The sequence below is a fragment of the Suncus etruscus genome, chromosome 1 (assembly GCF_024139225.1).
Source record: "Suncus etruscus isolate mSunEtr1 chromosome 1, mSunEtr1.pri.cur, whole genome shotgun sequence".
Classification (NCBI taxonomy): Eukaryota; Metazoa; Chordata; class Mammalia; order Eulipotyphla; family Soricidae; genus Suncus; species Suncus etruscus.
Genome location: NC_064848.1, coordinates 147,437,683 through 147,463,654, shown reverse-complemented (window position 1 = coordinate 147,463,654; position 25,972 = coordinate 147,437,683). Strand labels below are relative to the sequence as shown.

At 38.7% G+C, this 25,972-nt stretch overlaps 1 protein-coding gene and 1 pseudogene across 1 annotated transcript in view; one reads left to right on the top strand and one right to left on the bottom strand.

The window, feature by feature from the left end:
- Positions 1-25,972, bottom strand: part of AKR1D1 (aldo-keto reductase family 1 member D1) — an 87,984-nt gene that overhangs the window by 17,514 nt on the left and 44,498 nt on the right. The window contains 3 exon segments of the mRNA XM_049776044.1: positions 15,084-15,155; positions 15,157-15,207; positions 20,616-20,693. Of these exon segments, the coding sequence (XP_049632001.1) occupies positions 15,084-15,155; positions 15,157-15,207; positions 20,616-20,693 (201 nt within the window).
- On the top strand, positions 230-1,618 carry LOC126012931 (ubiquitin carboxyl-terminal hydrolase 16-like; annotated as a pseudogene).

Here is a 25,972-nt window from a genome sequence, read left to right as displayed (position 1 = left end):
TTTAATAAAGGGGAAGGATCTGTCAATTTATTAATGAACCTCAGTGTCTTTTGCCTTTAGACAAACTGATCAATATTCTTGTGTCGAGTTACCGCTTTCACAGCAGTCACGCTGATTTCAGGCTCTGTCGCCTGTCTACTCGTCCCCTGGAGAAAGACAGAAGCTGGCTCTCCAGCTCCAACGCCAAATGGAGGGGGATGCAGTTATGGGCGCTGTCGCCATGGGTAGTTATTTCATATCAGTAATTAGTCCATAAAGTGCCAACATGGGAAAGAAACGGACAAAGGGAAAAACTGTTTCAACTAATGATTCTTCTAAAATTTTAGAACCTATATGCAAGCATCTTAGAAAAGGACTGGAACAAAGTAATCTGAAAAAGAATTTAGTGAATGTGGAATGCCAAGATTGTAAGACGAACAATAAAGTAAAAGATAAATCTGAAGAAGAATCGGAAGAAAAGCCTTCAGTTAGACTTTGTCTTAAGTGTGGCCATCAGGGCTGTGGGAGAAATTCTCAGGAGCAACATGCCTTGAAGCACTAGATGACACCAAGATCAGAACATCATTGTTTGGTCCTTAATTTGGACAACTGGAGTGTATGGTGTTACATATGTGATGAAGAAGTACAGTACTGTAATTCAAATCATTTGGGTCAGGTGGTTGATTATCTTAGAAAACAAGCTGGTATTGCCACTTCAAAACCAGCAGCAAAAGATACTGGGAATATGGAACTTGAAAATAAAAAATTAGAAAAGGAGAGTAAAAATGAACAAGAGAGAGAAAAAAGGAAAACATGAGTAAAGACAATCATTCCATAAATTCTCCTCAAATAACTGTTAAAGGACTCAGTAATTTGGGAAACACTTGTTTCTTCAATGCAGTTATGCAGAATTTGTCACAAACACCAGTGCTACTAAAAGTCACTACTAAAAGAAGTGAAAATGTCTGGAACAATTGTAAAAATTGAACCTCCTGATTTGGCACTAACAGAACCATTAGAAATAAACCTTGAGTCTCCTGGCCCTCTTACTTTAGCTATGAGCCAATTTCTTAATGAGATGCAAGAGACCAAAAAGGGAATGTGAACTGTGCTTTAAGGTCTATCAACAGCAGGACAGCCAGGAGTTACTTCGTTACTTGTTGGATGGAATGAGAGTGGAAGAACACCAAAGAGTGAGTAAAGGTATTCTCAAAGCATTTGGTAATTGTGCTGAAAAGTTGGATGAAGAGCTTAAAAATAAAGTTAAAAATTATGAAAAGAAAAAATCAGTACCAAGTTTTGTAGACCGGATTTTTGGTGGTGAACTAACCGGTACAATCATGTGTGATGAATGCAGAAGTGTCTCCTTGGTTCATAAATCTTTCCTTGTTTTGTCTCTACCAGTTTTAGATAATCAGAGTGGTAAGAAAAGTATATGTGATAAAAATCTGAAAAAGACAATGGAGGATGAAGATAAAGACAGTGAGGATGAAAAAGATAATGATAGTTATATAAAAGAGAGAAATGATACTCCTCAGGACCAAGTAAACATTTACAGAAAAAAGCAAAGAAACAAGCCAAAAAACTAGCCAAGAATCAACGAAGGCAACAAAAAATTCAAGGTGCTTTTTCCTGCTGAGCCAGTCTAGAGACACCAAGGACCATAATCCCTCCAGGACCCACACCCGGTAAGATGTCCCCACCTAACAAATGTGGGGCCGATTCCTGCTGTGTGACTGGGCTCCCAGAGACTTAAAAGGGAAGGCAGTCATACTCTCTGCCTTTTTCCTGCTGAGCCAGCCTAGCAGGAATCGGCTCCACATTCATTGAGTGGGGACATCTTACCAGGGGAGGTGCATGGGGAGGAGGTTGGGCAGATATCTGGCTTCCGGTTTCCTTTTTGATTCTGGAAACCAGTTCTTGCCAGGTATGGGGTTTGGGGAAGCCCCATGCCGGAGGCCCTATCTCTAGCCTGGAAAGTAATGGGAGGCTTGGCAGGCCCCCAGATGTCCTTGCCTTTTCCCTCTGACTCCAGGCCTTCCCTGGGTGCCAGCTCAGATGGCCAGAAGTGGGTTCAGGTGGACTCTTAGGGGTCCTCAGGCTTCCCCCCTCCCTCCATACTCCAGGGGGAAGTGCATGAGGAGGTGGCTGGGCAGATATCTGGCTTCCGGTTTTCTCTTTGATTCTGGAGGCCAGCTCTGGCCAGGTATGGGGTTTGGGGAGTCCCCATGCCGAAGGCCTTCTCCCTAGCCTGGGGAGTGCTGGGATGCTTGGCAGGCCTCCATCCGTCTCTCTCTTTTTCCCATTCCATAAATCTTAGATTTGGCTCCCTTTTGTATCCTAAAATGTAAGAACGTCACTGAAGAAAACACAAGCGTTTTGTATTCTTTGTATGGAGTTGTGGAGCACAGTGGTACCATGAGGTTGGGGCATTATACTGTCAGCAGAACAGGGTTTTTTCTCTTTAATATGAAAGCATACAGGGCCGGAAAGATAACATGAAGGTAGGGCATTTGCCTTGCATGCAGAAGGATGGTGGTTCGAATCCTGGCATCCCATATGGTACACTGAACCCGCCAGGAGCGATTTCTGATCATAGAGCCCAGAGTAACCCTTAGTGCTGCCAGGTGTGACCCAAAAGCAAAAAAATAAATAAATAAATAAATAAATAAATAAATAAATAAATAAATAAATAAATAAATAAATAAAAAAAAAAGACAGTCAGGATTTTTACTTTATGTTTTATTCCAAGACAAAAATACCACATCAAAAAATATACCACATCACCCTTTTCTGTATATTTAATTTTTATTTTGGGGGGACACACTCAGCAGAGCATAGGTCTTTCTCTTGGCTCTTCACTCAGGGATGACTCCAGCAGGGGACTATACGTGGTGCCAAGGATTAAACCTGAGTTAGCTGTATGCAAGGCAATCACCCTTCTTGCTATAATATTCCTCCAGCATGTCTCTGTTTAAAAGGGGGACTTTGTCAATACAACTTTCTTATAACAAGTTATTGTCTTTTGATACTTTCTTGGTGGGGGGAACACAGAGGTACTCAGGGGTAACTCCTGGCTCTGCACTCAGAATTCATTCCTGGCAGGCTCAGGGGGAACATATGGGATGCTGGGGATTGAACCTGGGTCGGCTACTTGTAAGACAAACACCCTCTCTGAGAATTATTGCAAAAAAATGTCTTTTTTTAAACAAACTTTATTTTTCATAAAGATGAGTGAGACTATTCTGCAACTCTCTCCCTCTGACTTATTTCACTCAGCATAATTAATTCCATGTACATCCATGTATAGGAAACTTCATGACTTCATCTCCCCTGATGGCTGCATAATATTCCATTGTGTATATGTACCAGAGTTTCTTTAGCCATTCATCTGTTGAAGGGCATCGTGGTTGTTTCCAGAGTCTGACAAGTGTAAATAGTGCTACAATGAATTTGGTGTGAGGAAAGGATTTTTTAATTGTATTTTTGTGTTCCTAGGGCATATCCCTAGGAGTGCTATAGCTGAATGATATGGGAGTTCAATTTCCAGCTTTTGGAAGAATCTCCATATCACTTTCCATAAAGGTTGGACTAGATGGCATTCCTACCAGCAGTGAATAAGAGTTCCTTTCTCTCCACATCCCCACAAGCACTGTTTGTTCTCATTCTATGATGTGTGCCAATTTGTGTGGTGTGAAATGGTACCTCGTAATTGTTTCGATTTGCATCTCCCTGATGATTAGTGATATGGAGCATTTTTCACGTGCCTTTTGGTCATTTATATTTCTTCTTTGACAACGTGTCTGTTCCTTTCTTCTCCCCATTTTTTAATGGGATTAGTTTTATTTTTTTCTTGTAAAGTTCTGTCAGTGACTTGGGGGTTTCAATTTGGTTGACCTATCAAGCATTGACAGGGCCGTGTTGAGGTCTCCCACAAACATTGTGTTATTATTGATGTCCTCTTTCAAATTTGTCACTTGCCCAGTGTGTTGATATATATATTAATATATGCATAACTTACCTTACCTTTAGCGCCACCACCCGGCCCCTACATTTACTTCTATATATCTTATGGTTTCAGGTCTAATATCAAGGTCTGCAATCCATTTTGAAATGACCTTTGCACATGATGTTAAATGGAGATCTGAGTTTGATTTTTTTGCATGTTACTGACCAGTTGGTGTTGGGACAATTTAAAGTTGGGGAAAGTGATGCCTCCCTTCTTTAGCTATTTGTGAGTATTTATGTTCCAAATGATTTAATAATGATCCACTTCTTAAAGGAATTGCATTGAATTTGTACAATGCTTTGGGGAGTATTGCCATTTTAATGGTGCTAATCCTCCTATTCCATGAACAGGGTATGGGTCTCCATTTCCTTGTGTCCTCTTTTATTTCTTTTTTTTTTTTTTTTTTTTTTGGTTTTTGGGTCACACCCAGCAGCCCTCAGGGGTTACTTTTGGCTCTCTGCTCAGAAATCGCTCCTGGCAGGCTCGGTGTACCATATGAGATGCAGGGATTTGAACCACTGTCCTTCTGCATGCAAGGCTAACTCCCTACCTCCATGCTATCTCTCCAGCCCCTGTCCTCTTTTATTTCTTAAAGCAGGGTTTTGTAGTATGTTTTGTAATCATCCTTCACCTCTTTAGTTGGCTCCGAGGTATTCGAGTTTGTGTGTCATTAATGTGAATGTGATTGTTTTTATAATGTCCATTTCTTCTCTGCCATTATTTGTATATAAGAAGGCCATTGATTTTTGTGTGCTAATGTTGTAGCCTAAGACTTTGCTATATGAATTTATTGTTTCTAGAAGCTTTCTAGTAGAGTCTTCAAGGTTTTCTAAATATAGTATGTCAACTGCAAAGAATGAGAATTTGACTTCTTTCTTTCCTATCTGGATGCCCTTGATATCTTTTTCTTGTCTAATTGCTATGACAAATACTTCCCGTACTACATTGAATAGGAGTGGTGAGAGAGTATAGCCTTGTCTTGAACCAGATTTTAGAGGAAAGGCTTTTGGCTTATCTCCATTGAGAATAATATTTGCTATTGGCTTGTGGTAAATGGCCTGGACTATATTATATTGAGAAACATTCCTTCCATTCTCATTTTGTGTTTTTTTTTTAATTAAGAATGGGTATTGGATCTTATCAAATACTTTGTCTTCTCTGTTTCTATTGATGACCATATGTTTTTATTTTTCCTTTTATTGATATGGTGTATTATGTTGATTGTTTTCTGTATGCTAAACCATCCTTGTATTCCTAGAATGAAACCTATTTGGTCATGGTGTATGACCTTTTTGATAAGGCGTTGGATCCTATTTGCTAGGATTTTGTTGAGGACCTTTGATCTGTGTTCATTAGGGATATTGGTATGTAACATTCTTTTCTTTTCTTTTTTCCTTTCTTTTTTTTTCAGCATATCTGTCTGGTTTTGGTGATGTTAGCTTCATAAAAAATATTTGGGAGTGTTTCTATTTCTTCAATTTCTTGAAACAGCTTGAAAAGGATTGTTATTAGTTCCTCTTGAAAGGTTTGAAAGAATTTGTTAGTGAATCCATCTGGGCCTGGGCTTTTATTTTTGGTAAGACTTTTGATTACCATTTTCATTTCCTCAATAGTAATGAGTCTGTTTAGATATTCTAGATCATCCTTGTTTAAACTGTGGCGAATTATATTTATCCATTTCTTCCAGGTTCTTATGTTTTGTGGCATAGAGTTTCTCAAAGTAGTCTCTGATTACTCTTTGAATTTCTATACTATCTCTGTACTATCTGTAGTGATCTTCTCCTTTTCATTTCTAATCTGGTTGATTAAATTTCTCTCTACTTTCTGAGTTTTGCTAGTGGTTTATCAATCTTATTTATTTTTTCAAAGAACCAACTTTTTCTTTCATTGATCTTTCGAATTATTTTTTGGATTTCCACTTCATTTTTTTTTCTGCTCTAAGCTTTGGTATTTCCTTCTGTCTACCTATTTTTGGTTCATTTTTTAATCACTTTGTAACTTTATAATCCGTGTCATTAATTTATATATGCAGGGTCCTTTTTTCTTCCTGACGAGTGCTTGCAAAGCTATAAATTTTGCTCTTAGTGCCGCTTTTGCTGTGTCCCACAAATTCTAATAATATATGTCTTCATTCACATGTGTTTAAAGGAATCTTTTGATTTTCTTTTTGATTTAATATCTGACCCACTGGTTGTTTAGTAGTGAGCTGTTTAATTTCAAGGTGTTAAAGTTTGTCCTCTGTGTCTGTTTGTATTCACTTCTAATTTCAGTGCATTATGATCTGAGAAGGTAGTTCGTACAATTTCTACTCTCTTGATTTTACGGAGATATGTTTTATGAGCCAGCATGTGGTTTATCCTTTAGATTGACCCACATATATTGGAAAAGAATGTGTATCCAGCTTTAGGGGGGGGTGGAGACCCCTTTCTTTCATTTCTCCTTTCAGAGCTAGAATATTCTTGTCAGGTTTCAGCCTGGGTGACTTATCAAGGGTTGACAGAGGGGTATTGAGGTCAACCACCATTACTGTGTTGCTATTGGTTGTTTTCTTTCTCATTGTCAACAATTGTTTTAAATAGTTTTCTGGTCCCTAATTGGGTGTGTATATTTTTAGGAGTGTGATTTATTCCTGTTTTACATATAGCTTGATTATTATAAAATGTCCACCTTTGTCTCATAACTTTTTTAAGCCTAAAGTTCGTGTCATTTGATATGAATATGGACACTCCAGCTTTTTTAAGGGAGTTGTTTGCTTGGATGATTGTTCTCCAACTTTGATTTTTGAGACTATTTTTGTTATGACTATTCAAATGTATTTCTTGTAGGCAGTAAATTATTGGATTTTTTTTCTTTTGATCCATTTTGCCACTCTGTGTCTCTTAACTGTTACATTTAGTCTATTGGCATTGAGAGAGATCATTGTCATGGGATTTAGTGTCATCTTTATATAGACTTTGGTGTGTCTCTTGGTCTGTCTATATTAAAGTAGACCTTTCAGCTTTTCTTTTAAGACTGGTTTTGAGTCTGAAAAGTTTCTGAGCTAATGTCTATCTGTGAAGCTATGTGTGCTTCCTTCAAACCTGAACGTGAGTCTGGCTGCTATACAAAAGCAATTATTTTGTTGAGTTTTGTCACTATATTCCACCAATGCCCCTGGCCTTGAGGGTTTCTTGTGACAGGTCTGCTGTAAATCTTAGTATGCTCCTTTGTATGTAATTTCCCTTTTTGATCTTGCTGCTTTCAGGATTTTATCCCTATCGGTGGAATTTGTCATTGTGAGTAGGATGTATCTTGGGGTGCTTTCTTTCTGGTCTCTTTTAGCTAGTATTCTTTGGGCATGCAGAATTTGGTTGCATTCAGTTTTTAGTTCTGGGAGTTTCTCTGCAATGATGTCCTTGCTGGTTGATTCTTCCTGGGTCTCTGGGACTCCAATGATTCTAATGTTGTTTCTGTTGAGTTTATCGAAGACTTTTATTTTCATCTGTTCACATTCTTTGAGTATTTTTTCCATTGTCTAATAGTTTGCTTTAAGGCTCTTTTCCAATCTCTCGTGTTGTATAGAGTTATTATACATCTCATCTTCCAACACACTGATTCTGTCCTCTATTCAAGAGGCTTTCCAGTGAGGTTTTCATTTTGCCTACCAGGCTTTTCAGTTCTATTATTTCAGTTTGGAATTTTCTCATTTTTATTTTCATATTCTCCTGTTTCTTATTTATGGTTTTTTCAGTTAGTTCCATGCCTTTTTTGAGTCTATGAGGATCCTCCATATTTCTTCTCTAAACTCCTTATCTGAGAAATTAAATAGCTATTGGCACTTTTTGAGTCATCAGAGCTGCCATCTTCATTCTCTATGCATGGTGGAAGCCTTTGTTGTTTCCCCATTGTCATGTTTGTAGTGTACATGTTGTGCTGGGGTTTATTAGGAGATGTGCATGGCCGCAAAGTGGAGCATTCAAACTCCTCTGGCTTGTTCTTCGGGGCAGGGTCAACTCACCTCCATTGATATGCAGTATGTGCACTCTTAGGCAAGGGGTGGTTCTGCTACTGTTGCCATGTTGGATAACACCCACGTTAAAGTATGCATGGCTGGTGGGGATCAGGCACAATCTTTGATGGGTAGGATCAGCTCACTTCCATTGAACTACCCTCTGTGGGCTCTTGTGGTAGGGTGGGTCCTATCACCAGCATCAAATCAGTATATCACCTGGGTTGAAGTGCCTGTGGCTGGTAGGGCTGCTTGGTAATCACAAATTTGTAATCAAGGGAAGGGGTTGCCACTATTTTATATGACTTCTTCCTTGTTTTTTCTATACATCATAAATACTTGTATCTTTCCTTCTTGTATATCTTGTATCTTTCCTTCTTCCTTTGACTTATTTCACTTAACATGAGGCCCAGCAATTCCATCCAAGTTGCAATAAGCCATAAAATCTTATCTTTGGTGAGTGTATTCTCTCCTAAAACTATATGATAAAGTGTTACAATAGGTGTGAAGTACTTCTAAATATAGAAACACTTCTAATTTTGCTGTGGGTTATTGCCTTGATATTGGTAATAATACTTCTTGCTCACAATGAATTCATACCAGACACATTTAAGTTACAAAAACAACAACAACAAAGACTCAAGCTAATAAGTCAGCCATATGTGAATATCTTTTCAATCTAAGAGCATTCTGGGGATAGCATCTTAATGTATGAGTTAGGGCAAATAGGGTCTCATTGGAATTTAATAATTTAATAGTACTTTACCATAGTAAAAATAATATATGCTCACTATCAAAAACTTGGAAAATATAGAATACATAAAGAAAACACAATTTATCTATAAATTCAGAGCTAGAGCTAACCATTAGTATTTTGAATGGTGCTTTCTATATTTTCTAATGCATAGTTTTATAAGATAGTTGTTTTTTATTTATGTGTTTGGGTCATACCAGAAGATACTTTAGAGTTATTCCTAATTCTACACTCAGGAATAACTCCCAACATACTCAGGGGACAATATGGGATGCTGAGGATCAAACCTGATCAGTCACATGCAAGATAGTTGTCTTAAACTGTGTGCATCACTTAAAAAACTTTTTTTGGTGCCAGGAATTGAACTCAAAGACTCCAGCAAACATGGTATCTGTTCCATTGCTGTCTTTTTTGGTATAGTAGTGCTTCTTTTTTTTCCTTTTTGTACTACTTGCTTTATTTAAGCATCATAGTTACAATAGTTACAAAAATTTTTATTGTTGGGTTTTAGTCATTGAATATACATCACTGTTCACTAGTGTACCATTCTTGAGTACAGAGCCAGGAGTAATCCCTGAGCTGCACTGGGTGTGAACTCAACAAAACAAAACAAAAAACAAGTAAAGACGCCCACTACCTAGCAAAGCTCTCATTTATATGGGAGGGAGGCATAAAAACATTCTCAGAAAAAAAAAAACTTGCAATATCCACACTAATCAAACCAACTCTGAATGAATTACTCAGATAAATTATATAATCAAATGCTTAATTGCGGCAGAAATAACTTTACATAATATAATGGCACAATAGCCCTCTATGTCAATAGTTTTCTTAAATGTCAATGGACTAAACTCTCATCTAAAGCACAGACTAGCCTGTTGGATCACAAAACAAATAAACAAACAAAAATCCCAACCATTTGCTGCTTGCAGGGAATACACTTAAAATCTTAGGACAGACGCAGGTTTAGTGTAAAGATAGAAAACAATTATACAAGCTAATGGGTAACAAAAAAAATATATGGAACAGTAATACTTTTAGACCAAATTGTATTCAACCTCAAGAAAGTCTTAGAGATAAGGATAGATATTACTTATTGATCAGGGGAGCAACAGAACAAGAAGTACTAACTCTGATCAACATATACACACCACATTAAGAGTCAGCAAAGTAAGGAAGGATTTTGCTAACAAACTTAGAGAAATTTCACATTAATGGAAATGTAATAGTAGTTGGATATTTCAACATGCCATCCTCTCCACTGGATAGATCCACTAGGCCAGTGGTGGGCAACCTTTTTTTTTTTTCAACTGAGCCAAATCTCGCCAAAACCATGATTGAAATTTATTTTGAAAGCCACATTTGGGGGGGGGGGTCACATCCGGCAGCGCTCAGGGGTTATTCCTGGCTCTACACTCAGAAATCGCTCCTGGCAGGCTCAGGGGATCATTTGGGATGCCGGAATTCAAATCATTGACCTTCTGCATGCAAGGCAAACGCTCCACCTCCATGCGATCTCTCCGGCCCCGAGAGCCACATTTTTAAAACTGAAAAATACATAGGATGGTACACTGTTTTTAGTTTCAATAAGTTTTTATTGAGAATATTCTGCATGCAAGTATCCACATAGGTTGGGAGGATACAAATAACACAACTAATAGAACAAAAACTTTAGAATGATATTATTTATCAATAATATTAAATTCCATAAAATTTGCCTTACAATGTAGAGGAAATTACATCCTGACAATGACTGACAAAGTCACAAACACTAATATGAACATTGGCCTTGCATTTCCTTGGATAGTTTGAGTCAGTCAGGTTTTTATGTTGTTGTTTTTTAATTTTAGGCACGATTTCAGGTTCTCATCGATGAGACGATTTCTCAATGTACTCTTATTAAGATTCATGCTTGAAAATGACTGTTTGTATAAATATGTAGGCCCAAACAAGGAAAGAACAGCAAATGCTAGCTTTTTTAGTTGATTATATAAGTCAAGAATACTATTCCATGTGTTAAAAATCAACATATCTTCTTTCTTCAGTCTTTCAAAGCAGACCACTTGTGCTGTGAACTAAGTTCACATTTGTATTTCTCCAATCTTTCTAAATTAGCACAAAGATGTTCAATTTTCGAGCTCCACAGTTTTTGTTTTTTTAAATCCAGCAATTGCATTTCAAAGTTGTCAATGTCGCTATTAAAAGAAGAAAAATTTAATTTCGTTACAGTGGCATCCAGAGGTTTTTAACAAAGGCCAACATCACTTTGCTGTTTCTGAAATCCTGAAACCTCTTGAGAAAAGCTTTCCTCATATTTAAAAGTGCTGTTTTAAAATAGGCAATGTCAATATCAGAATTATTTTCTTGGTGATGTTTCAACAGGCTTGAAAAGTGAATCAAAGTTTCTCTATCAAAATCTTGAGCAAAAACAGATAATTCATTTTCAAATGAAATAACGTCTAACATCAAAAAATTGTTATTTCCTTTCCCCTGTAGTTTATGATTAAGCTGATTTAGATGTGAAGTAATATCCACCATGAAATACAGTTTTTGAATCCACTGATTGTAAATTCTGGATAGTGAACACCCTTCTCGAGGAAACTGCTTTGATTTTTCATAATAAGGAAGCAAAAAGTTTCAAAACGTTTCCTCTTGATAACCAATGTACCTTGTTACGCAGCAGAAGATCTACATACTCACTCTCCATTTCAACTAAAAATTCTTTAAACTGGCAATGATGAAGAGCTATAGCTACAATGGAGTTGATCATCTTAATCACCAATTCCATAACTTTGCACATTTCTTCTGGAAATGCCTGTGCACGAAGTGCTTCTTGATGTATGATGCAATGGTATGTAAATATCTCATGACTACTTTTTTCTTTCATAATAGCAACAACTCCATTTCTTAAGCTGGTCATACTTTTTGCCCTGTCTGTTGCAATTGATATGATTTTATCAAGTGGAATATAATATTTTTCAATGCAATAAATTACAGCATTTGTTATATCCTCTCCACGTGTTTGACCTTTTAGTGGCAATAATCCTAAAAGTTCTTCTTTAGGACCTTAGCTGACATAAATCTTACAAAAAGTGAAATTTGAGCGGTATCATTTAAGTCACAAGACTCGTCAACTGTTATTGATAAAGCTGAAACTACTTTAAGATCATCAACTTGTTGTTTGGTTATATTGGAAGAAATTTTGGCTGTCCTGTCCTTCACTGTTTTAGCAGAAATGGCAATTCTTTAATTTTTTTTTAGAATTTCTTTTTTGTTCTTAAAATCCCTGAATAACTCTTCTGGTGCACTTATAAAACATTGTTTTATGTATTTGCCATCTGTATATGGTTTGCCTCTCTTAGCAATCTCCTGACTAACCGCAAAACTTGCAAAATTACATAGTTGGAAGATTGCACCCAGTGATTAAACACAGAACTGGAGCTGTGTGGAACCAGCTGCTGGGGCTGTACACAGGGCATGCACTGACAGAGACTAGGAGCAGAGTCCTGACTCCTGGAGCGGCCGCCCGGCACACAGAAGAGACACATTAAAAAGTGTAAAGAGGGGCCGGGCGGTGGCGCTCGAGGTAAGGTGCCTGCCTTACCTGCGCTAGCCTAGGAGACGGACCGCGGTTCGATCCCCCGGCGTCCCATATGGTCCCCCAAGCCAGGAGCGACTTCTGAGCGCATAGCCAGGAGTAACCCCTGAGCGTCACCCGGGTTCACCCAAAAACCAAAAAAAAAAAAAAAAAAAAAAAAAAAAAAGTGTAAAGAGCTGCATGTGGCTCGCAAGCTGTGACTTGCCGACCACTGCACTAGGCAGACCATTAGCAAGGACATAAAACACCTAAAATGAGAAACTAACAGAGCTGGGATTAATGGGTTTATACAGGGCCTTTTATCCTCAGAAAGCTGAACATACTTTCTTCTCAAAATGCACATAGAACGTTCTTTTTTTTTCCCCTTGGTTTTTGGGCCACACCCAGAGACTCTCGGTCCACTCCTGACCATGTACTCAGAAGTTGCTTCTGGCTTGGGGGACCATATGGGACACTGGGAATTGAACCGTGGTCCATCCTAAGCTAGCACGCACAAGGCAGATGCTTTACTGCCTGTGCCACCACTTTGGCCCCCAAGAACATTTTTTCTCTAGGATATAGCATATTTTAGGACATAAGTTAGCTTACAAAAATTCCCAAGCATAAGAATCATACCAAATATCTTATCAGACTACAAAGCCACAGAAATAAAGATTGACTGTAAAAAGAGGATGTGGAGGGGCCGGAGAGACAGCATGGAGGTAAGGCATTTGCCTTTCATGCAGAAGAATGGTGGTTCGAATCTCTCATCCCATATGGTCCCCTGTGCTTGCCAGCAGCGATTTCTGAGCATAGAGCCAGGAGTAATCCCTGAGTGCTGCCGGGTGTGACCCAAAACAAACAAACAAACAAAAAAGAGAATGCGGAGAAAATCTAGTATCTGGAGATTAAACAGCATGCTGCTCAATAACAGCTGGATCAAAGAGGAAATCAAGGAAGAAATAAATAGGTTTCTTGAGATTAATGATGATGAAGAAACAAATGACCAAAATTTATGGGACACAGTAAAAGCAGTAATTAAAGGAAACTAGAAATAGCGACCTATATGAGGAAAGAAGGAAAAGATAAAATCAAGAGCCTAAAGGCACACCTTAATACCTGGAAAATCAACAACAAAGGAACTAAAACACAAAAAAGAAATAGTAACAACCAGAGCAGAAGGGCCAGAGTGATAGCATAGTGGTAGGGCATTTGTCTTGCACTTGGCAGACCTGGGATGGACAGGTATTTGATTCCCAACATCTCATATGTTCCCCCGGGCCTGCCAGGTGTGATTTCTGAATGCAGAGCCAGAAATAACCTCTGAGCGCAGCTGGGTGTGGCCCCCCCCCAAAAAAACAAAACAAAAAAGTAAATAAAAACCAGAGCAGAAATAAATGATATAGGCACAAAGAATACAGCACAAACACACACACACACACACACACACACACACACACACATCAATGAAGCCAGGAGCGGTTGAGGGAGATTGACACTGGTGGTGGGATTTGCCCTGATACATTGTATGTCTAAAACCCAACTATGAAGGCCTTTGTAAATCACAAAGGTTTTATTGAAATATTAAAATAAAGAAATATGTAAATGTGTATAAATGAGGTATAATTTCTTTAAGAACAGAAAGACTAAGAAGATAATGCCATTAGCATTGTGCACATCAGTGTAGTTAAGTGTAGTTAAGAAAAACGTAATATGATGGGTTTTTCTCACTGATAGAAGAAATGTTAGTCTAAACTTGAATATGCTTCCCATAGTTTTTATAGAGGCTTCTTTTCTTCTGCCCTTTATTCTTTTATTCTTTTTTTAATATCAAAATATTGGCATCGTCTTTAAAACTTTGTTATCAGGAGTAAATCCAGTCTGGTGAATCTTCTCAAAAGGCTTTCTAAACTATCATGTAAGCTGGCAGTATTATTATCATGAAAGAATACTTCAGCCATGACTAGGACAAGAACAAGAGACATAGTACAGTGGATAAGGTACCTTCCTTTCATGTGGTCAACCACAGTTTGAGTTTACATGATCTAGTTAACTACATGGTCCCTTGGACAGAGGGCTGTCCATGCAGTAATTAGCTCCATGCACTAATTTCAAAGCCAAGACCCCAAAATCTCAATAGGACACAAACAAACCAATACACAAAAGTAGGAACCCATTGATTCATATATATTTGGCACATGTGGTTTTTGTCTAGGTTTATGTAACCCAAGCCTTCCATTGTAAACAGAGGCTCACTAGAAATGCTTGAATATTTCCTTTGAATCTGTAAGCCAAAAAATCTGCTGGTCTTCAATGCTCAACTTATCAGTCATAGAGCCCACAATGACACTTATCACTTATCAGTCATAGAGCCAACTTCAACAATAACATTAATTATTTCTCAGAAGTGAGGAAATAGTACTCTATCTTTAGAGCAAGCACCATCACGACCAGTGGCATGTGTATCCATAGAGGCTTCTTCAGCTTCAGGTTGGGATTTGGTGCTTGAAAGCACCAACAAAAGGACATGACAATTTGTAAGTTGATGATGGCCCAAAAACTCTTTTCTTATGAAGTATAAGCTGAGAGAAGCAAAATACTTGCCCAGTGTGTTGATATATATATATTAATATATGTATAACTTATGTTAATATGTATATATATATATAAAACAAACACAAGATCTGATTCCTAGACCAGGGTTATTCATATTAAATAGTTACTGGATTCCCATTCCACTTCACCTTCTTACTTCCCACACCCCATTATGCTGTACCTGGTTGACCACAGGTTTGTGTTTGAGTCCTGGCTTGTTCAGGATGAGTTCCAGCTGTCTGCGGTTAAAATTGGGAAACTCCGAGGGGATTTCACCAGCCAGCATCCTTGCAAGCTTCTAAAGCCTATAGAGGATATGCTAATTAATCAAGAAAGAAACATCAAATCATGCCCCCCCAAAAAGTTTATAAGCTAACTATGAATCATTTGATGAGAAAAGTGCCTAATAAACATTCTGTGAAGAAAAGAAAAAGTGGGGGAGATAGGTAGAAATTCTGAATTTGGGGAAATATTGTATATTATGCCATCCCCCTTGTATCTTTTAATTATCTAGAAGCCAACTACTACTGCTACTTCTGCTGTTTCTACTTTAAATTTCTGGAGATCTTATTTTATTTTATTTTATTACAATTTTATTTGCGGGGATTACCCTCAGGGCCACATATAAATGGAAACATAGCTCTACCAATGAGCCATATTTCTAGTGCCAACATTGTTTTTATTTATAGTTTATATCTAATAAATTTTTTAAATGTCTGGTGTTTGTAAAAACTTATTTTGAGGGAACACACATGGATATACTCTGTGGGTATTAGTCTTGACAGAGTGCTTGGGGATCATGCAGTGCCTCAATTAAACCTTCCAAGAAAGCATGCATTCTAGGTGCTTGAGCCATCTTCCTGACCTCTTTTTTGGGAATTAAATCTCTCATACCTATGCATAAAATCATACATATATGTTATATATAAAAAACAAGATCTAACTTTATTTGGTTTTCTTTCTTCAAAGAAATATGTCAGAAATTCCTGTATCTATCCATTTTACTGCTTTGTATATTATATATATATATACATACATATATATTTTTTAGTTCACATGCGTTAAGAATTGCTAATTCTTGCTGATAATTAAATCTTTTTTTTTGTTTTTTTTTTTGGGCCACACCTGTTTGATGCTTAGGGGTTACTCCTGGCTAAGCGCTCAGAAATTGCCCCTCTCTTGAGGGGACCATATGGATGCAGGGGGATCGAACCGCAGTCCTTCCTTAGCTAGCGCTTGCAAAGCAAACACCTTACTCGAGCACCACCTCTCCAGCCCCTGATAATTAAATCTTTCATTACTATGTTATTTTCACTTTTCTATGTATTTTTTGAATCAGCTTTTCAATTTGTTTATGGATTCTAATTGGAATTATATGGAATTTACAAATTGTGAGATGTTATATATATAAAATGCAGCACCTGTATGTTTCAAGAGCACTGAGGCCAAAAATTTTAGCTTCAGGACCAGAGTGATAGCACAGCAGTAGGGTGTTTGCTTTGTGGAAGACCTGGGACAGACCCAGGTTCAATCCCTGGCATCCCATATGGTTCCCTGAGCCTACGAGGAGTAATTTCTGAGTTTAGAGCCAGGAGTAACTCTTAAACACTAACTGGTGTGGCCAAAAAAAACAAACAAAAAAAAATAGAGATAATGATTGTAGAACTGATTTTGTGTAGGCCTGTTGGACCACCAAGTGCCCATCGCAGTTACAGCACTGATGCCTACCAGATTGGACTATCATTCAGAGTTTAGAATTTTTGGTGTTTGGTAGCAGAAGTAGTGTCAAAGTTCTGTTTGCCTGAACAGTGACAGAAATTCATAGGGATATGAACCAAATACTAGCACTTCTTCAAGTGGACTTAGATAGCTACTGAGAACTGGAAACAATTCCAGTACCAAAGTTCATCAGATCTAATATATGACACATAGCCTTTGTGTTGTGACATTGTGTGTTTGCCAAACCCTATGGCACCTAATCTGAGTGAAGCCTGTGTTGCCATCAAATCCTCACTATCATGAGTGGCCAGCATGCATGTGTGCTATGGCTGAGTTGGCTTAAATCATAAACAGGGATATGTAGACACAGTTATCCTGTGATGGGTCTGTGCCAAGTTCAAACAGGACTGAGATAAGAGTCATCAAGTGTTAGGGTTGAAATGTTATACCAATCTTCAGGAGTAAGGAAGCAGTGACCTGTGAATTTGGACCCAGGGTTCCAAACAACAGATGTGTGCCATGCATCAAATTTCTTGGGCCTTGGAGACCTGGGCTTCAGATTACAAATACCTATGGCACCTGAATACTTGTCCTGAGATGACCTGAGTGACAGGATTTTAGATGACCCAGAACCTAGCAGCCTTAACCTGTCCTGTTGAAGAATTCAATTGGCAAATGGGCAGGGTTTAAAAGGAACTGAAACCTCATTTACATAGCCTGCCTTCCAGAGCTAGGTACCTACAGAGTAGGACCCTTTGCTAGCTAGAAATACTTTAGGAAAAGGATCCTTGCCTGCTTGTCAGGTACAGAGTCTTTTGATTGACTTATGCAAGCATCACTCAGCTCTAGTTTGCTACAGAGGAGGAATGGTTTGCCTCATAAATGGTGTCTCCCGGCCAGATGATTGGAGTCTACTTGAAAATGCAAATTCACTGCTCGAAGGGCTCAAGCCCCTGTATCCAACTCACCATATCCAGCTTCCTGTTCAGATTTTACAAAAACAGGATTGTAGAGCTGGGGACCTATGGGCTCTATTTCCCAAGATGGCCATTCAGTGCCTTGTTACCAATGACCTCTGTTTTCCATGGCCAGGTCCTCAGTCTCCTGTTCTGTGAAACAGCTTTTTGTCCAAGAAAGCTCTCATTCTGGCAAGAACTCAGGAAGTTTCCTGATCCCTGTGGAAGGGTTGCTCTGCATCTCAAATTGTTCTTGCCTCAGGTAACATCTGTAATAAATCTGAATTTCAGGTGTATACCGTATTTTTTGTACCATAAGACACACTCCCCTCCCCCAAAGGATTCATTTTATGGAGCAAATGCTGCCTGAAGCTGAAGCCTGTGTGCTGGGGAGGAGAGCATCTAAAACTGATCTGCGTCTTATGGTCAGGTATTTGCCACATTTTAGATAATATTATGGTGAATCTAATTTATTAGCCATCTCTGTGCAGTCTCTCTAGTTGTTGGATGATGCTCACACATTTTGTGGTGGTGTTTATTGGTGCTGGTGCCAGTACACTAGGTTGTGGTGCTTATGGGGGTGGCACCTGGTTTTGATCTTGTGCCCTCTGGTAACAGTGCTGGTGAATTCTCACACCCTTTGCTATGCTGCTCACACACATGCTTTCAAGAGGCCAGATTTCTGGCCAGTGTACTTGCACATTTTTTTATTGTGGTACTCAATGGTGCTCCCACGCTCTCAGTGTGTGCTCTCCCACACCTGGCTATGGTACAGCTGGAAATTTCTTGTGGTACTAGGAACCACAGACAGCAGGCTGGTGCTTTGCACCTGGGATAGCAACATGGGTTTGAACATGTAGCTTCTCACGCATAATTTGGGATGTCTAAATTACTTAGTTTTCTTCCAGACACCTTTAGAAATCCTTTGCTTTCATCTCATTTGTGTACTTTTGCTTGAAGTGAGTTCTGGTATATACCGTATTTTTTGTACCATAAAGATGCCCTCCAAAGTGTGTCTTATGGAGTGAATGCTACCTGTACCTGAAGCCTGAGTACAGGGGAGGAAAGCATCTAAAAACTGTCTCTTATGGTTGGTTCGTCTTATAGAGAGAAAAATACAGTTTTGCTCTCTCCCCATTTCAACAACTTCTAATTTTATTCAGTCTATTTATATATATATATATTCTGATTATTAAGGTTTGGGGGGGAGGTTGGGCCATACCCAATGATCTTCAGGGGTTACTCCTGGCTATGCACTCAGAAATCGCTCCTGGCTCGAAGGACCATGTGGGATGCTGGAGATTTCTGAGTCAATCGCGTGGAAGGCAAAGGCCCTATCTCTGTGCTATCGCTCCAGCCCCTGATTATTGGGTTTTATAAATGGATTTTAATCTCCATTTTTGCTATCTGTTTGCTTTCTTCCCATATATGAATTTTAAATGATTTTCTTGTTCTTGCCTCCCATGGATTAATTAATTTTTATTATTTTACTTTATATTCTGTGTTGGCTTATTTGCTGTACTCTGGAAGTTTTTAACACTTTTCCTTTATGTTAAATAGTCTATCATTTTATTTAATGCATCTATTTGTGGTTCCTGATAGCTTCCTTTTAATACTTCACTTCAAATACTACCTTTTTTTTGCTGAGTATCATGTAGGTACTGCAAATTCTAATTTTATTTTTTATATCTATTAACTTTCTTTTCCAATTTTAATTTTTTAGATTCTTTCGTAGACTCATTCTGGTCTGTGACATGGGTTTTACTTTTTTATTAATTTTTATTTTTGCTAATTAAAGGAATACATGCTCTTGGGACTAGAGAACTAAGATAGCCAGTAGGGTATTTGCTTTACACTCAGCTGGCCCAAAACCAAGCCTTAATTCTCAACTAATTTCATGTCTTAATTAAGACACCATGTCTTTAATTCCTATGCTATCTCTCTTCAGCTATATATTTTTGGTTTTGGGGCCACAATCAGTTATTTCTGGTTATGCACTCAGAAATCACTCCTGGCTTGGTGGACCATATGAGATACTAGGGTACTGAACTGCATTCCATCCTAGGTCAGCCACATGCAAGGCAAATGCCCTACCAATGTGTCACTGCTCCGGCCCCTTCAGCCCCATATTATTGACTTTTTCTATTCTGTTTGAGAAAGAAAAATATGTGTTTGTCTGTTATATACTTTCATTTACTATTAGAATAGAACCTATTTCCTTGGCTTTTTCTTTCCACAGCTTTCTCTTTTCATTGGCATTATTTTCTTTCTTCAATATAAAATCAAAAAGTATTCAACATGCATATTGAGGTTTAACTCCCTGAGCACAGAGCAAGAAGTAAGCAATGTATGATAATTCCAACCAAGAAAAGAGTTGGTGGTTTCCTCCATCCCTGTGTATGGTCAGAAATGCCTGTTTTGACTTAAATTTCCCTACATTGTTGTGATATATGGAGATTCCACCTGTGCTTGTTCTGCAGGGGCTCTGCAGAAGTAGTTATGTTGTTGGAAATCACATATCAAGGTTGCAATACTTGATTTGATGGTGCTTGGCTCAATCACAGTTCTTCAGTAGGTGCACACACACACACACACACACACCCCACATGTTTGTGAGCGTCACAGTCTTTAGTTGAGCTGGTCACACAGGTGTCCATTAGGAGTCTCACTTCCTGGCTCACCTGTGTGATCATATCAACTATTCATCTTTTAGTTGTATTGTTTTTCAAGGGTTATACCCCTTTAGTTAGTGCTCACACACATTGGCCATGGTACATCCAGAAATTATGACTTCAGAGATTACAACACAAGCTAGCAAGATTACACTTGGTTGTGTAGCAGCACCAGAGATCAAACTCACAGCCTTATTCTTGCAATGCAGGTATTCAAAACAGAGTTAACATTAAGCCCTCCCAAATGGCTACTTTTCCTCTTTTATAGGGAGTAAAGTCTGTAATTTTCCTTACATCAGATGGAAATGATCAGATCACAGTTATTTTAAAATAGTTATTTGAAATAAAAGGTACACTTGAACTTACTTCCCAAGTTTCACAGAGATCAACATTATGATATGCCCATTTGCCATTTCCATCTAGAGGGAAGAAATTATTTCCAGGCTGAAAGACAAAAGAAGTGTAATTTATTCCATTTTATCTGTAAAATAAAATGATGAAATGAGTTGTCAATGTACCTGAAAAAGTAATTCAGGTTTAATTATATCATTTCTCCATTTTCATATAATTATTCAGTCATCCTTTAATTTATTTTGTTTTTTGTTTTTGGGCCACACCTTGTGATGCTCAGGGATTACTCCTGGCTTGGGGGACCATATGGGACACTGGAGGGTCAAATTACGGTCCATTGTAGGCTAGCATGTGCAACGCAGATGAGCTACTGTTTGTACCACTGCTCTGGCCCCATTCCTTGATTTTTTTTTTTTTTTTTTTTTTTTTTTTTTTTTTTTTTTTTGTTTTTGGGCCACACCCGGTAACGCTCAGGGGTTACTCCTGGCTATGTGCTCAGAAGTTGCTCCTGGCTTGGGGGACCATATGGGACACCGGGGGATCGAACCGTGGTCCGTCCAAGGCTAGCGCAGGCAAGGCAGGCACCTTACCTTTAGCGCCACCACCCGGCCCCATTCCTTGATTTTTGATCATTCTGACACATCAGTAACATGACCCCACACTCTGGCATTGATCTTTATTTACCAACAGATAATGTTGTTCTTAAGCCATAAAATTACCTTATTTTGTTGTTAGGAATTTTGGGGGGTTTGAGGGGTGGGAAGGCATCAAGTTTCAAATTCATCCTCTTCACATACATTCTGTCTCCTGACCTGACCTGAGAACTTCTTTAATGACATTTTTACTTATTACAGAAACAAGTAGGAAATTGGAACTTTTGGACTTAGTGTTTTGATTTCTATCTTAGGCAAAGTCAAAGACAGAGTATTTATTATTATTATCTTTATGACTATATTTCTATAGTCCAATATTCATCCAAAATTATTTAATTATTTAAGGAGGTATTGGGGATCAAGCACCGGTCTTGAACTATATTTCAGCCTTGAAATTTTCTTGCTATCAAAGGTACCTAAGGATAAAAATTATTCTACTAAGAAAAGTGTAGTTGATAATTGGAATGCTCCCTGAGTACAATAGAAACTGCTTTCTACTTCTCAATTCTACAAACCTGTAGAGTGCTTCTTTTCTTCCCCTTTCTAATTCTTCAGAAACTCAACATCTATTTTTCTCCCTTGTTCTTTCTTATTTCCCTTATGCCTTTGGTTTTTTGGTGATACTTTTTAGAGTCCAAACATTGTCTTTGAGATTTCACTCTTATCCTCACCCATTTTTCCCTATATCTGAAGATAGAACCTATCTATGAAAGGTATAGAAATGTAGCAGAGAGGCTGTAAAAATCTGCACCTGTGGGGCCAGTGAGGTGGCACTAAAGGTAAGGTGTCTGCCTTGCAAGAGCTAGCCAAGGAAGGACCGCGGTTTGATTCCCCGGCATCCCATATGGTCCCCCACAAGCCAGGGGCAATTTCTGAGCGCTTAGCCAGGAGTAACCCCTGAGCATTAAACGGGTGTGGCCCAAAAAAACAAACAAACAAAAAAAAGATCTGCGCCTGCCCGACTGGTTCTCAACTGCAAGAGACTGTGAGTTTTGACTTTGCTTGTTTTTCTACTGTCCTGTGTCCTGAACCTCTCATGAGTGGGCCAAAAAGGGCCCAGCAAAATTGCTCTCCTAGGGGCTCCAGAAGAGCAATGCAATGCGCAGAAATAAATCACAATAGTAACTGTGCTGGATCTCTGAAGCCCAGCATATCTCTCTGGACTGTTTTCTCTGCTGCGTGCTCAGGACTAAGATTTGATCCTCTGTGTGGCTTCACCCACAGAGGGCTCCCCTTCCTTGGAGGCGTGTTGACCCGCCCAGAAAGGGTGGAGCCAGAGGAGCTTGGCTGCACACATCATTTAGCCAATGAATACCACCACAACACATAGAAAAACCCACAATACAAATGTGACAATGGGGAAACAACGCAGGCCAGCACCAGGCATAGAGAATGAAGATGGCAACTCTGATGACCAGAAAACGACCAACCAACTAGTCAGTCTCTCAGATATGGAGTTTAGAGAAGAAATATGGAGGATGCTCACAGAACTCAAAGAAAGCATAGATCAAGTTGAACAGAACACTAATAAGAACCAAAAAAATATGAAGATAGAAATCAGAAAACTCCAAGCTGAAATAACAGACCAAATAACCAGTCTGAAAAACTCAATAGACAAATTGACAGACAAAATGGATAAGCTCTCCATCAGAGTAACAGAAGCTGAGGATAGAATTAGTGTTCTGGAAGATAAGATACATAGCAGAAGAGAATGGTAAAAAGCCTTAAAGCAAATGATCAGACAATGGAAAAATTAGTCAAAGAATGTGAACAGATGAAAATAGAAGTCTATAATAAGCTCAACAGAAACAACTTAAGAATCATTTGAGTCCCAGAGACCCAGGAAGAAAATCTACAGGAAGAATTAATGGTCAAGAACATCATTAAAGAGAAACTACCAGAACTAAAGAATACATGCCATCACATCCTGCATGCCCGAAGAGTACCAACTAAAAGAGACCCCAGAAAAACCACCCCAAGACACATCCTAGTCACAATGACGAATCCCACAGATAGAGACAGAATTCTGAAAGCAACAAGATCAAAAAGGGAAATTACATTCAAGGGAGCATCCTTGAGATTTACAGCAGATCTGTCACAAGAAACACTCAAGGCCAGAAGGCAGTGGTGGGGCATAGTGACAAAACTCAATGAAATAAATACTTTGCCTAGAATACTGCACCCAGCAAAACTCACTTTCAGGTTTGAAGGAAGAATACATGGCTTCACATATAAACAACAGCTCAGAAACTTTACAGACTCAAAACCATTATTTTTTTTAATTATTTTTCAATTTTTGGGCCACATCCGGCGGTGCTCAGAAATTACTCCTGGCTGTCTGCTCAGAAATAGCTCCTGGCAGGCACAGGGGACCATATGGGACACCAGGATTCGATCCAACCACCTTTGGTCCTAGATCGGCTGCTTGTAAGGCAAATGCTGCTGTGCTATCTTTCTGGGCCCTCAAAACCATTCTTTTTTTTTTTTTTTTTACACCACCCATCACCAGTGCAACATTCCCATCACCAATGTCCCAAGTCTCCCTCCTCCCCACCCGACCCCTGCCTGTACTCTAAACAGGTTCTCAATTTCCCTCATACATTCTCATTATTAGGACAGTTCAAAATGTAGTTATTTATCCAACTAAACTCATCACTCTTTGTGATGAGCTTCCTGAGGTGAGCTGGAACTTCCAGCTGTTTTCTCTTTTGTGTCTGAAAGTTATTATTGCAAGAATGTCTTTCATTTTTCTTAAAACCCATAAATGTGTGAGACCATTCTGCGTTTTTCTCTCTCTCTCTGACTTATTTCACTCAGAATAATAGATTCCATGTACATCCATGTATAGGAAAATTTCATGACTTCATCTCTCCTGACAGCTGCATAATATTCCATTGTGTATATGTACCACAGTTTCTTAGCCATTCGTCTGTTGAAGGGTATCTTGGTTGTTTCCAGAGTCTTGCTATGGTAAATAGAGCTGCAATGAATATAGGTGTAAGGAAGGGGTTTTTGTATTGTATTTTTGTGTTCCTAGGGTATATTCCTAGGAGTGGTATAGCTGGATCGTATGGGAGCTCGATTTCCAGTTTTTGGAGGAATCTCCATATCGCTTTCCATAAAGGTTGAACTAGACGGCATTCCCACCAGCAGTGGATAAGAGTTCCTTTCTCCCCACATCCCTGCCAACACTGTTTATTCTCATTCTTTGTGATGTGTGCCATTCTCTGTGGTGTGAGGTGGTATCTCATCGTTGTTTTGATTTGCATCTCCCTGATGATTAGTGATGTGGAGCACTTTTTCATGTGTCTTTTGGCCATCTGTATTTCTTCTTTGTCAAAGTGTCTGTTCATTTCTTCTCCCCATTTTTTGATGGGATTAGATGTTTTTTCTTGTAAAGTTCTGTCAGTGCCTTGTATATTTTGGAGATTAGCCCCTTATCTGATGGGTATTGGGTGAATAGTTTCTCCCACTCAGTGGGTGGCTCTTGTATCTTGGGCACTATTTCCTTTGAGGTGCAGAAGCTTCTCAACTTAATATATTCCCATCTGTTAATTTCTGCTTTCACTTGCTTGGAGAGTGCAGTTTCTTCCTTGAAGATGCCTTTAGCCTCAATGTCCTGGAGTGTTTTACCTACGTATTGTTCTATATATCTTATGGTTTTGGGGCTGATATCGAGGTCTTTAATCCATTTGGATTTTACCTTCGTACATGATGTTAGCTGGGGGTCTAAGTTCAATTTTTTGCAAGTGGCTACTTGCAAATTTAAGAATCATTGGAGTCCCAGAGACTCAGGAAGAAAATCTCCGGGAAGAATCAACAGTCAAGAACATCATTAAAGAGAAACTACCAGAGATAATGAATACATGTGATCAAATCCTGCATGCCCGAAGAGTGCCAACTAAAAGAGACCCCAGAAAAAACACCCCAAGACACATCCTAGTCACAATGACGAATCCCATAGATAGAGACAGAATTCTGAAAGCAGCAAGATCGAAAAGAGAAATTACATTTAAGGGAACATCCTTGAGATTTACTGCAGACCTGTCACCAGAAACACTCAAGGCCAGAAGGCAGTGGTGGGACATAGTGACAAAACTCAATGAAATAAATGCTTCGCCTAGAATACTGCACCCAGCAAAACTCACTTTCAGGTTTGAAGGAACAATACATAGTTTCACAGACAAACAACAGCTCAAAAACTTCACAGACTCAAAACCATTCTTAAAAGAAAAACTGAATGGCATACTTTAAGACAAGGCTTACCAACAGACACACCAAACTTTAATATAAAGATGGCACTAACTCCCAGGACAATTCTTTCTCTCAATGTCAATGGACTAAATGCACCAGTTAAGAGACACAGAGTGGCTAAATGGATCAAAAAACTCAATCCAACCCTTCTGCTGCCTACAAGAAACGCACCTGAATAGTCAGAACAAACATAGACTCAAAATAAAAGGCTGGAGGAAAATCATCCAAGCAAACAACACCCAAAAAAAAGCTGGAGTGGCCATATTAATATCAGATGATGCAAACTTTATACTTAGGAAAGTTGTAAGGGACGAAGATGGACATTTTGTATTAATCAAGGATATGTACAGCAGGAAGAAATCACCCTCCTAAACATATATGCACCGAATGAGGGGCCAGCAAATATTTAATACAACTGTTGACAAATCTGAAAAATAATATCAATAACAACACAATAATTGTGGG